Below are 14,338 nucleotides of genomic sequence, written 5' to 3'. Positions count from 1 at the left end.
TTGCCTGTACATTTGCATGTGTGTGTGTGTGTGTGTGTGTGTGTGTGTGTGTGTGTGTGTGTGTGTGTGTGTGTGTGTGTGTGTGTGTGTGTGTGTGTGTGTGTGTGTGTGTGTGTGTGTGTGTGTGTGTGTGTGTGTGTGTGTGTGTGTGTGTGTGTGTGTGTGTGTGTGTCTGAGTGTGTTTGCGTGCACCTGCGGGTGTGTATTTGCATAATTAATTAAGCGTACATATATTTGTGTGTGTGTGTGTGTGTGTGTGTGTGTGTGTGTGTGTGTGTGTGTGTGTGTGTGTGTGTGTGTGCGTGCGTGCGTGTGTGTTTGTGAGTGTGTCTGCACTACTTACTGAATTGAACAATCTCCTGCATTTTCTCCCAGACTCTGAACTTCAAGTTGCCCAAGTGCTTTGCCACATTGATCAGAGCTCCTGAAAGCTTCTCTGGATTCTGCAGTGTGCACTGGGCTCTGGAATAACATTCAGGAGTCAGTGCTGCTGTGTGGGGTTGGGTTCAGAACCACTGTTACACCCCAAGGGCAGGGCAGGTGACCTGATGACTGATGACCAAATGAGTGGAGATTGGGCACAGGTGCAACCACCTCATTTAAANGCCAGTCTGAAGCCACATTCAAGAGAGAGAGGGAGGCAGCGAAGGCAGAGCATGTGTCGCTCTGTTGCTGGCTGGGTTGCTTGCCCCTTCAGGGCCTTAAAACCCAGGATGCCCTTCCTTAACATGTGCCGTTGAATATTTGAAGTATTGGTGCGTTGGTCCGTTGAAATGTATAGTGAGTTGTGGTCCGTTGAATTATTAGTCCGTTGGTCCGTTGAATATGTGCGTTGTAATATTTGGTCCGTTGTGCAATTGAATATTGAAACTTAAACACTTAGAGTTTTCTTTTGCCTTAAGACATGTAAAAGTTTTTATCTTTTACCTGACATGTTTCGACGGTGTTACTTCCGTCTTCATCAGAGGGTCACTGTGATGTTGATGAGTGACGTGCTTTAAAAACAGCTGATGTTGTTGTGGAGGTGTGACCTCCCTGTCAATAATGACAGGTTGGTCACACCTCCTGCTGTTAGAGTTGTCCTCTTAGGATGGTGGTCCAGGTGTGTGAGAGCATGTATGCCCCCTCATCCCTGTTCATGGTACTTGGGCTACGCTTTCTGATCTCCATAGACTCCTTAATCCAGCGGTGGTATCTGTTGTTCTCTTGCTGTATGACTTTTGCCTTGTCCCAGTCCATGATATGATTTTCCCTCCTACAGTGGTCAGTTATGGCTGATTTGAGGTTCTCCTGTGTGGCTCGCTCCACAACAACATCAGCTGTTTTACCACGTCACTCATCAACATCACAGTGACCCTCTGATGAAGACGGAAGTAACACCGTCGAAACATGTCAGGTAAAAGATAAAAACTTTTACATGTCTTAAGGCAAAAGAAACCTCTAAGTGTTTAAGTTAAACAGTTAGACATAATGAACTTAATTCATATGAATATTGAAACGTTGGAAACTTTGCCTTTTGGTGCATTGAAACATGTAAATAAATCATGACTACTAATATTGCACACCTGACTCCGTCCTCCTTTTATGTTGTGGCTACCTTGAGCTAGGTGGTCGTAACATAATGGGGGCTCGTCCAAACCTTTAGTCTTTTGTGCAATCTCGATTAATTTTGTCGCTGCATTTGAGATTCATCTTGACCGGGGGGACGGAGGCTGTGCAATTTCGCTGGTAACTTGGCTTGATTTGTGTTTTGATTTACTTGTGCAGCATTAAATATCCCCTTAAATCTCTGCTCTATGGTAGGCTCAGTGTGCATCTTCGGGTGCACATTTTTTTGTTTTTGTGACGGTAAAGGGGCCTAGTAGCAGTTGTCTCGGGGGCACTCCAAGGTCTGTTTGAGGTGTCATTGACCACTTTCAGGCTTCTGGGCTCAGTGCTTAAAATCCCCGGCCTCACGCCGTCTGAAGAGACAGGGTCTACAATCTAGTAGGGTGTGGGTTTAGTAGGGCATTGGGGATTTGTATTTTGTCCTCTTTCTCGTTTAGTGCTGCACAATTTTCTATTTTGTTTGATCTACATATGTGCCATGACTGCAGATTTTGCACAGGTTCCATCTAATAGCCGATGCCATTTGATTATGGCGTGCAATTAAGTGACCAAAGTCCACTGATTACCCATGTACTCAGTGCCAACGTTTACCTGAAGGGGGGGATGATGGGCGAGAAACGTCGTCAGAAGTTAATGATCACCATCTCCCACTTATTAAGGAGGGGCGAGATGGCGAGATCGTCACGCAAACTAAATCTGTTGCATTAACGAAACTATGATTAGCCATTTAGTCTGACGTTGATGTATTGGTGGGAAAAGTCAGCTGATATTGAGTCCATTGATCAGTTGATTGAATTGATGATGTTGGAACAATTTAGGCAAACCTCTGTTGGCGATGTGGGGGTAACCCTGCTCCACACATTCTCTCCGCCAGAGTGGCGGGCATGACCTCTGCTAATAGTCTGGCTGCCATAGGGTCTGTTAAATTGGAGAAAACCTCCCTCATTTCAAATTCCGTTGATCTGGCTGTTGCGGTGTCGGATGCGTTGGACATGAGAGACGAGCGCATTTCATTTCGCCGTTCAAAATCGGAAAACCCCGTCGTTCACCCAGATATATAGAGTCAAATGGGTCCAATGTATTTTTGGCTTTGTTTGTTTTTGTTTTTTTTGTGTGCTAATTTGGATGTCTGGCACAGCACGAGCCAATGGAGCATGATGGCAGATGCTCTGTTTGTGATGTGCGGAGTGAATGTGACTTTCATTGATTATTGGGTGGATGTGCAAGTTTTTTTGTTTGCCCTTTATATTTGTATTGTGTTAATTATGTGCTCAGAAAACTGCGTTTCCTTTTCTTAAGGGGGAGGGTGTTACGCCCCAAGGGGCGTGGCTAGCCTTTCTGCTGCTTCTTGGTGTCAATATGTTTCAGGTGCTTGATTGCTGGCAGGTGACCTGATGACTGATGACCAAATGAGTGGAGATTGGGCACAGGTGCAACCACCTCCTTTAAAAGCCAGTCTGAAGCCACATTCGAGAGAGAGAGGGAGGCAGCGAAGGCAGAGCATGTGTCGCTCTGTTGCTGGCTGGGTTGCTTGCCCCTTCAGGGCCTTAAAACCCAGGATGCCCTTCCTTAACATGTGCCGTTGAATATTAGAAGTATTGTGCGTTGGTCAGTTGAAATGTATAGTCCGTTGGTCCGTTGAATTAGTCCGTGGGTCCGTTGAATATGTGCGTTGTAATATTTGGTCCGTTGTGCAATTGAATATTGAAACGTTGGAAACTTTGCCTTTTGGTGCATTGAAACATGTAAATAAATCATGACTACTAATATTGCACACCTGACTCCGTCCTCCTTTTATGTTGTGGCTACCTTGAGCTAGGTGGTCGTAACAACCACATACAAGAGAGAGACAGGAGGCACATCACTCACCTTTTCATTGTGCTCTTGTAGTTCTGGAAAGAAATGGAATATTAAAATCACCTTGTTTTTTATTTATTTATTTATTTATTTAATTCATTGTTGTGATTTTCCTTAATCAGTACCCAACTGCAGTACCATGCCTTTCAACACTATGTGCCACACACCAAGACAATACAATACAATACAGACAATAATGCCATAGAAACACACATGCATATACAGTAGGCCAGTACGTCTGTGAAGTTATCTATTGGTTTTTTCTAACACCTTTGTTGACAAATGTAACTAGTGGGGTCAAGAGGTTATTGGTATGTCTGTTGGAAGGTTCAGAAATAAAAGATATGATATTATGATTGAGCACATCTCATTATTTTAAAATAGCAAAAGCATTTATTCTAGTGCCTGTCTGATTCATTACAAACAAACTAAATATGTCAGTGCTGCACGGAGTCACGCACAGCCGGACAACCCAAGTTACGTACCGGCAGGCGAAAGCACAATAATAATCTCAGTGGCTAAAGACGGAGTGTAACCTACCTGCAGGAACGTGACATCATCAGCTTCCATCTCCTCTTCTATGGCTCTGATTGATTCTGAAAGAGATGAGATCTCTCTGCTCATCTTCTCAATCTTCTCCTTCATCATCTGACTCTTCTGCTCCTCTTCCTCTCTCAGAGCAGATATCCTGGCTGCTTCTTCATCTCGTAGAAAGTAGTGAAACTTCTCAAACTCTGCCTTGATTTGCCTCTCTGTGTTATGAACTTGAGTCTATAAACAAACACATCAGAAACATCTTACAATTAGTCAATTAAAGCTTATCTTAAACCCTCAAATCAACATGACACTTCTTCCTTAATGTACTGATCCATGTCTACCTTAATGTGAGCTGCTGTTTGATCACAGAGGAGTTTAACTTCTTCAAATGTCTTCAGTTTCTCCTTTAAGGGATGCAGTTTGATCTTGAGCTCATCCTTAAAGGAATGAACACTATTGTAGGTCACAAAATAAAGTCAAAATAACATTTGCTAAATTATTACAGGGGTTAGGTTACAACACCATGTAACTATATGAATAATTTCTCACCTTGCGTTCAGGTGCTGCTTCATCTATTGGTCTAATGTTGTGATTTTTATGCTTCACTGAGTCTCGACAAACCCAGCACACAGTTTCTTTATCATCTAGACAGAAGGCCTTGAGTTTCTCACTGTGCAGACTGCAGAGCATCTCAGACCCTGCTGAAGCTCTCTGACTCCTCTCCTGTAGGAAGGTCTCACACAGGTTCCTTAATGCAATGTTGGGTGGATACCAGCCTTTTGAACATTTTCTCCTGCAGTAGGGACATTCTCTGGATCCCTTCTTCTCCCAGAACTGCTGCAGACAGGCCTTACACACACTGTGAGCACACGTCAGTATGACAGGATCCTTGTAGATGTCACAGCACACAGGACAGGTAAGATCTTCTTCAAACTTTGATGCCATTTTCTCCTATACAAGATAAAACAGTAAAACATAGTCATGGATACCTGTTCCAATCCTTCATGAGAGATCGCTGCAGGTCATTTCCCAGTTAATTATGTACATTCTCTCTCTCTCTCTCTCTCTCTCTCTCTCTCTCTCTCTCTCTCTCTATCTCATCTTCTCTTCATCTCTCTCTCTCTCTCTCTCTCTCTCTCTCTCTCTCTCTCTCTCTCTCTCTCTCTCTCTCTCTCTCTCTCTCTCTCTCTCTGTGTTTCTTGCTGTACAATTATCTAGATGAAAGCATTTTACAAGCTGATTATGCACATGAAATGAAATCATAAAATGGGGACTTTCCTTTCCAAGGTATTACCTCGGGTAAACCTATTTCAACATTTGAATCAAAACAGTGCAAGACAATTCCACAATAGCCAAAGTTTAAAGTACTTATGGTACAACAGCTCTCGACACCTGCAGCCCGTTCACTTTCACTTTTGATTTGGTGGAATAAGAAACAATCTCAAAGTTTCAACTGTAGTAATACAGTTGTTGTATAAACATGCCCCGTTCATTCTGCAAGCCATTAAACAAAAGGAAAAAAATCTTCTCTTTAAGAAAAAAGCGTCACATACCTGTTCAAGTGTTACGGAGGAAAAGCCGCACTCTGTACCTTAGCCTTCACTTCCTCATTCCCAAAGGAGGCAGGGGGAGGAGGGAAGAGGGAGGGACTCAGACAGGCAGAAGCAGCAGGTACTGTACCGTCTGGTATTCCACTGCTGGAGATAGGTCAGTAGGCAGGTAGGTCAGACAATAACATTAACAAATCATTCAAAGCAATTAATTTACAGTTGTCTTCTGAATGTCACTATGTAGTTAGTTGAAAATAGAAGGTTGCGAGAAGTAACATAATATGTCAACCTGATGGACCTCATTCCCACTGAGGAGACGCCCCTACCTGGGAGACAAGAGGGGTATAAGAAGCTGGTTCAGGAGTAAACCAGGTTAAGATAAGAGGTAAATCATCTAATAGAGGAGCCTGGAGTCCTCTTTGTCTTTAGAACCCAGAGGACTCCAGGCTCTTCTATTAGATGATTTACCTCTTAACTTAACCTGATTTTCTGCTGAACCAGCTTCTTAATATAGGCCCAAGGGCTGGAGGGATGTGGAGCACATGTGGGTGAGGAGGATGAAAACAAACCTGAACATTGAACTCCACATCTGCGACAGCTGTTACACCTCTTTAGAACTATTTCAACACACCTTTTCAAAAATACCGTCATAATACTGAAAACTGTGTTAGTTTGTAGCACATGTGGGTGAGGAGGATGAAAACAAACCCCTCATGACTGATGAGCTTCACATCTGCTGACAGCTGATTGGTCGTATGAATTGTCCTCGTGTCACACATCTCAAGGAAAGACAAAATGACAACAGGGACACGTGTTTGAATACAAATAGTAATCTTTATTAACGGCACTGTTTCATTTATAACATGTTTCTCATATCCAAATTCAAAAGCTCAATGAAATGATGATTTCCCCAAAGTTGTACCCAAATGTTGACATGCCATATGGGGAAGACTAGCACTGTTTAACCCTTTCATGCACAGTGTCCACATATGAGGACAGTAATTCTAACTCCATTTTAGATAGGTAAATTGTGGTTATTTTTTCCAAATTGTATATGTGAAGTACCACGAGGTTCATTACAATACTTTAACAGCAGTTAGAACTTTTTACACTAAATATTAAGTGATTGATGACATCATCAATCTAAGATGGCCACCAAGTGAGTTATGACCATAACAACCCACGTTTAAGTCTGAAAATCAACCACACCAAAGGGCAAGTTCAGGTTAAAAAAATATGATGATGTTCAGTACAGTTCACTTGAGAAGTCTATGTTGTTAAAATAAACATTTACAATAAATGTAGGTTTTTATACAATATATATCTTCTGTTCACGTGGACGTTGCGCATCAAAGGAGTCTAATGATAAACATATAGACAGGTCATCAGCTGGGAAAATTAGGCCTTTCGTCCTACCGCAATTTTCTCTGTGGATTACTGACCAGAAGCCCTATTGGAAGAAATTAAATCATGGGGCCACGTCAATTTTTGCTCAGAATTCAATATGGCCGCCATTTTCCAAAATGACTTGTTTTCATGCATTATTACATTGTACTATAAGGTGATATTCATGAACGATGAACTACTTTCAGCACTATTCTGTCCTATTTCCTTACATACATGTTTACAAAGGTTGACTAAACTAAAAGAAATGAAAATAAAGTTGGCCATCTTGGAATATCCAAAGGAAAGTGCTGAAAATAATGATTGAAATGCACATACAGAGTCTATGGCTGCGGAAATTAGGCCTATTGTCCTGTCAGGGTTTTCACAGTGGATTACAGACCAGAAGGCCTATTGAAAAAGATGAAAACTTGGGGCCATCTATGTGCTCCAAAATTCAAAATGTTCTCTGTTTTTCAGAATGGCAGACTTTCACACATTTTTCTCAATACTGTAAGGCCATAATTACCAATAAAGATGACCTATTTTTCAGTTAAATTGTCCAATCATGAATATATATACAGGTGGTGGACAAAATAACTGAGACGCATGTCATTTTAGTGTCATTTAGTTCCTCTTGCATCCACAGTTAATCCTGTTGGATGTGGTTCATCCTTCTTGGTGGTAATGCAGACATTACCTTGGATACTGTGGCTCTTGATACATCACAAAGACTTGCTGTCTCGGTCAAAGATGCAACAGTTACACCTTTTTGAACTCTGACATGTCACCCATAATGTTGTGTGCATTGCAAAATTTTGAGCAAAACTGTGCTCTTACCCTGCTAATTGAACCTTCACACTTCACTTTACTGGTGCAATGTGCCATTAATGAAGATTGGCCAACAGGCTGGTCCACTTGAGCCATTAAACTTCCAACACTAAAATGATAAGTGTCTCAGTTATTTTGTCCACCCCCTGTATCTTGCCACTTTGAAATATCCAAAGGAATGTTGTCAAATGATTGAATTTCACAAACACAATGGACAGCTGAAAAAAGGCATATTGTCCTGCCAAACTCTGTGTGTGTGGGTGTGTGTGTGTGTGTGTGTGTGTGTGTGTGTGTGTGTGTGTGTGTGTGTGTGTGTGTGTGTGTGTGTGTGTGTGTGTGTGTGTGTGTGTGTGTGTGTGTATGTGCGTGCGCTTGTGTGTGTGTGTGTGTGTGTGTGTGTATGTGCGTGCGCTTGTGTGTGTGTGTGTGTGTGTGCGTTTGTATGTGTGTGTACGTGTGCCTGAGTGCGCTTTTCTCAAGTGTGTGTGGCCAGTGTGCTTCTTTACACACACTGACATAGACACAGTAGACCGGGTGTGTGTGTGTTGGGAGGGGGGGGGGGGGGGGGGGGGGGGGGTGTGTAAGGTGGGGGGGGGGGGGGTAGGGGTGACCGAATGATGTGGAGGAGCGGGGGGATGAATGAGGGGGTGAGTGGGGGTAGGGGGGCAGAGTGGGGGTGTGGGGGAATGAGTCGGGGTTGAATTAGGAGGTGGGGGCGCAGAATAGTGTGTGGGGGGTTCGGGGGGGGGCAGAATAATGTGTGTGTTTGTGTGTGTGTGTGTGTGTGGGGGGGGTAAGTTGAGTCGGGGGGTGGGGGGGGGGTGGGGGGGGTTGACCTGCCAAACTTTTCACATTGGGTGGGGGGTGTTTTTTGGGGGGGGGGGGGAGAATGAGTCAGGGGGGTTGAGCGTGGGGGGCAGAATAGTGGGGGTGAGTGAGGGGTGGAGGGGCAGAGTAGCATGGGAGGGATGAGTGAGGGGGTTGGGGGGCAGAATAGTGTGTGGGGGGGGATGAGTGAGGGGGTGGAGGAGGCAGAATAGTGTGTGGGGGAAAGACACTGTAGAGCAGGGGAAAGATGAGCGGGGGATACGCGCACGCACACACGCACGCACACTCACCCTTGCTTTATGCAAAAAAAATTAGGCCTGAAAAACTTTTGGTCAGAAATCTAATGTGAAAAGTTTGGCAGATCAATAGCCTTTTTTCAGCAGTCAACTGTGTATGTGTAACTCAATCATTTTCTGACAACAATCCTTAGGATATTGTCTATAGGAAATTTACATCTTTCTGTTGCCAACCTTTTTACTCACGTCTGTAGATAGGAGATTTCACTGAAAATAGGTTATCTTTATTGATTATTATGGTCTTACAGTATTGAGAAAAATGTATGAAAGTCTGCCATTCTGAAAAACAGAGAACATTTTGAATTTTGGAGCACATTTGAGATGGCAACCAGCTGGTGAATCTTTTTCAATAGGCCTTCTGGTCTGTAATCCACTGTGAAAACCCTGACAGGACAATAGGCCTAATTTCCACAGCCATAGACTCTGTATGTGCATTTCAATCATTATTTTCAGCACTTCCATTTGGATATTGCAAGGTGGCCAACTTTATTTTCATTTCTTTTAGTTTAGTCAACCTTTGTAAACATGTATGTAAGGAAACAGGACAGAATAGTGCTGAAAGTAGTTCATCGTTAATGAATATCACCTTATAGTACAATATAATAATGCATGAAAACAAGTCATTTTGGAAAATGACGGCCATATTGAATTCTGAGCAAAAATTGACGTGGCCCCATCTTTTAATTTCTTCCAATAGGGCTTCTGGTCAGAAATCCACAGAGAAAAGTGTGGTAGGACGAAAGGCCTAATTTTCCCAGCTGATGACCTGTCTAACCCCTTAATGCGCACCGTACCTCCAGTGGCACGCTGTAATAGTCATTGAAATGTACCTAGCATAGCACTACAGTACTATGACACAACACAAGCCTTTTAGTAATGCACCACGACTTGGTCATTACCATACTGGTAACAACAAATGTATAAAGCCGCGTCTTAAGGGGTTAATATCATTTATGATTACCCTGAGAATATTCTGCTCATTTTGGGCGAATACTATTAGTCTAGAGGATATGTCAGGATTTTTGGCAAAGATGTTCACTTCCGGAAGAAAGCATGAAAATTTGTATACAAAGGTTTTCAGGTATGCTGATTCCGATAAGAAGTGGCTCCAAGCTCAAAAATCAAGGGATCACCCTCAAAATGGACAAATCCAAGATGGCCGCCAAATTAACAATTCTTCATTACTTAGGTTGCATATGTCATATAATCCTGACCTCTGCAACTAAATGTGGCTTCTTGGGATTGCTTAATTAATTTATGAGCCATTTAGCTTTGCAAAACCTAGGTACCACACTGAAAATCGAGAAATCCAAGATGGCCGACATCTCCGATGGCCAAATATATAGTTATCCACAACTTTGGATGAATATGCACTAGAATATTGATCTTGATGACTAATTGTAGGTTTTGGTTATCGCTGAAGTCATGAGTAAGCCATTTGAGCTTCAAAATATTAAGGATTCACCTCAAATTTGAGAAATTGAAGATGGCCGCAATTGCGATAGCTATATTTTTATACTTGTAGATCCTTTTAGTGGGGTCGTATTAGGCTCAGTCATTTCAAATTGGTGTTTAAGTTTTGTTTTCACTTCCAAGTTGAAGTTTAGGGTCTATAGAACAATTTGAGTTCGAGTGTCAAACACACAGATAACAAAATGGCCTGCGGGGGGCGCTCTAAAATATATAAACTGTTATTACTTTTGATTAGTTAAACCAAATTTAACATAGGAGATATGTATGGATTCAGCATGAAGAGAAGAAACCGATGAGCTAAGTGTTTGGTTACCAGATTAACAACACACTATGTAATAAACACACTTTTAGCCAATGAAGAGCTAAATCCGGGCTTTTTTAAGATAAAAGGTGGAAATGCCCTCAAAGTTGCAATGAAACATAACTTATTGTTACAAGTTATTGTAAATAAAGCCTGGGTTATCACTTGATTTGTTCAGAATATCCCTGAAGCACACAGATACTTAGAATACCTATACACAAATATGGCTGCATAAAGCCTATGTGATATTTAGCACCCAACTTGCATCTTTGAGTTTATGAATTTAGGATAATGAGTACCAGCTTCTTTCAGTCAGTCCATCATTTTATTCACAACTTAAAAATGTTATATCTGGAAGAAAGTAAATCAATAATAATAACTTTGGTAGTGTAGTCCAAATCTGGGAACTGTTCATTTGTTACCAGATTGGCAGGGATTTCTGGGAAATGCAGATAACTACGCTGGTAACAAATGGACAGTTCCCAGATGACAGAGATGTCCTCATAACAGCAGATCTACCATGTCTACCATGTATGAAATAGTCCTATAGTATTATTTAGTATGCTTGCCAAAGGCCTCTGCTTGCCCCCAGCAAGCATACTAATTGTTCTACAACAGTTTATTTAGTATGCTTGCGGGAAAGCATACTAATTTGTCATCAAGAGTTTATTATTATTCTACATTTTTCCATTCACCTCGGCCTATAGGAATCGCCATTCATTAGTATGGCGGCTTTGAATCGTTGCAGCGTTCGAGATAGAGACACGGTTCGAGTGCCAAAACGAACGGCTCGAAAAGGGCCCAGGGTGGTGTATTTTTCGCTGGCCTACCCCCTTTCATTTGTTCACCAGACTTGTTTTTCCTCAGTTTTCTCTCTATTTTCCCCCTCATTGAAATGAATGGTAGAATGGTCAAGATGATGTCACAAACTGTGGCAGTTAGAGTGAGAGGTGATCTGTCCTGGGGTTTTTAACTAGGCATCAACTAGGTAAAGGCATTGTCAGAGAGGTCTTGTCTCTGAATACAAACTGTGTGAAGATCATAAGCCAACTCTTAAAAATGTTCCAGAGAGAACAGTTTTAAAATCCCTATGATGATATGATGTGACCTCATTCACTTAGAAAAAAAATGTGTGAACAGCTCAGCGCATAGGCCTGAATATGTCATTTTTTTGACTGAACCATTTGGCCTAGAAAAGTGATCTCAGCTTTGACATGAAGAGCAGGGTTGTGCCATTTGTGTGTCAATATCATCTAACAACTTGCAAAACTTTTGGAGATATGACAGCGTAAAAATAAGGCTGCACATATTACTCAGCTATTGACTGCCAAACTGTCACCATTAGAATCTTCATTCATACACACACACACACACACACACACACACACACACACACACACACACACACACACACACACACACACACACACACACACACACACACACACACACACACACACACACACACACACACACACACACACACACACACGCAGCCTTGTAGAACTTTAGACCTCTGCTGTCACCTGGGCAACCGTGGCCTAATATTCTGCTGTGGCCACTCTATACAGTAAGTGGCAGTGGCCTACTGGGTAGGGTGTTGGTCTGTCAGAGGGTTGCAGGTTCGAATCCCACCCTTACCTCTCCCTACCCACCCATTGCTGAAAGGCACCTGAAGCATATTCATACATGCACACACGCACACACACACCTCTCTCTCTCTCTCTCTCTCTCTCTCTCTCTCTCTCTCTCTCTCTCTCTCTCTCTCTCTCTCTCTCTCTCTCTCTCTTCCACTCTCTCTCTCTCTCTCTCTCTCTCTCTCTCTCTCTCTCTCTCTCTCACACACACACACACACACACACATCTCTCTCTCTCTCTCTCTCTCTCTCTCTCTCTCTCTCTCGCACAGACAGACAGACAGACAGACACACACACACACACACACACACACACACACACACACACACACACACACACACACACACACACACACACACACACACACACACAGATCTCGATCTCTTTCCCTCGTGTTTCTGTGTGTGTATACAACAGCTCTGTGTGTGTGTGTGTGCATAAGCCGCAAGCATACTAATAGCATTGTCTCTCTGGAAATGCAGTCTTATTATTATTATTATTGATTTATTTTCTTCCAGATATAAATTATGAGTGAACAGAATATGGCTTGATTGAAAAAAGTTGATACTCATGATCCTAAATTCATAAACTCAAAGTTGCAAGTTGGGTGCTAAATATCACATAGGCTTTATGCAGCCATATACAGCCATATACAGTAGCTGAACAAATCAAGTTGAATGATATCTCATGATGCGTACATTCAGATCAGTACTTTTATCTCCTGCGGGGGTATATTGCACAGGACATGCAGGACACGCTTTGTGTTGGAATGTGTTGAAACATGATGTAAAGGCTTATTTGAGCAGTGTTGCCAAAACAAATTCAGCAGAAGTCACTATTGGCTCTCTGAAAAGTCGCTAGAAGTCACCAGATGACGTTACGTATGACGTCACAGCATCACGCATGCAACGCAAATCTCTAGAAAAGATGTGTGCACGGCTACGCAGAGCTGCAGTTATGTTGAAAAACAATGATTTTGTCACTTAAATGAAGAGTTTTTCAAAGTAGCCAGAGTCACCAAAAAATCTTGTCACCAAATTGGCAACACTGTATTTGAGTCCAGGAACATGAATACATACTTACAAATCCCTAGTACCTTAGAATAGGATACACCAAGCCTAACATAAATCATCATGTCTCGCGTTCTTAAATCAGCACAGTTCACACAAATGCGTCAATGTGATTGCTGCAATTGTTGCACCCTATATCTTTGTCATATCTTTAGTTAGAGGCTTATATTGCCTTTAAATGAAATTATTGGGCCACAAAACCTAAATTTTGACACCAAGATCATGCTCATATAACAACCAGATCCAAAGTTATGGCTCAAAACAAATACAGTTTTTTGCGATGGCGGCCATCTTGGATTTCATGTTTTTGAAGTAGATCCCTTCGTTTGCGAGCGTGGAGCCGCTTCTAATTGGAATCAGCATCCCCAAAACCCCCTGTATACCAATTTTCGTGCTTTCTTCCGGAAGTGAACATCTTTTCGACATATCCTCTAGACTATATGTGTTATTAGCATTTATAATGATTATAGTGTGGAATAAATTATTGTTTTTTTTTAAACATATGTAGCCTCTTACTGCAGCAGGGGTCACTGACCTATTCACTTGCTGAAAATGCTTAACTACATCATAACTGCATTGCTATGACATTACAGAGAGCCATAGTCCTGCGCTAAGGCACATTTAAACACTTTTCATTTCATAAGTTCAGGAAAAACTACCTAAAATTAGTGTTTCACGCATGTGTGTGTCTATAGGCATATTTCAGGTTTCTGTCACCACAAAGATGACACAAATGATGTAGGAATGATCTAGAATACATGCTGAATCAAATGCAGATGTGTCTTCATCAGAATTGAAGGTTTTTCCCACATGCAGAAAAAAATCCCCATAAATCTTGCCATAGCTGTGTATTTAAATATTGCTTAATTTACAGTTTTTTCTTATATTTTTCATCCTTGCTGGTTAAATAATGCAATATATAGTGTGTAAGTGTCATATAAAGTTGTAATATGACATAAGGTAATA

At 41.9% G+C, this 14,338-nt stretch overlaps 1 protein-coding gene across 1 annotated transcript in view; it reads right to left on the bottom strand.

Annotated features, from left to right (window-relative positions):
- Nucleotides 1-4,947, bottom strand: part of LOC134435977 (E3 ubiquitin-protein ligase TRIM39-like) — a 33,008-nt gene extending 28,061 nt beyond the window's left edge. Inside the window, exon 1 of the mRNA XM_063185008.1 lies at nt 4,711-4,947. Within this exon, the coding sequence (XP_063041078.1) occupies nt 4,711-4,947 (237 nt within the window). The remainder of the gene's footprint in view (nt 1-4,710) is intronic.
- Nucleotides 4,948-14,338: the final 9,391 nt, after the last annotated feature.

This window comes from Engraulis encrasicolus, chromosome 20 (assembly GCF_034702125.1).
Source record: "Engraulis encrasicolus isolate BLACKSEA-1 chromosome 20, IST_EnEncr_1.0, whole genome shotgun sequence".
Taxonomy (NCBI): domain Eukaryota; kingdom Metazoa; phylum Chordata; class Actinopteri; order Clupeiformes; family Engraulidae; genus Engraulis; species Engraulis encrasicolus.
Note: the sequence above shows the minus strand (reverse complement) of the source record. Positions and strands in the feature narration are given on the sequence as shown.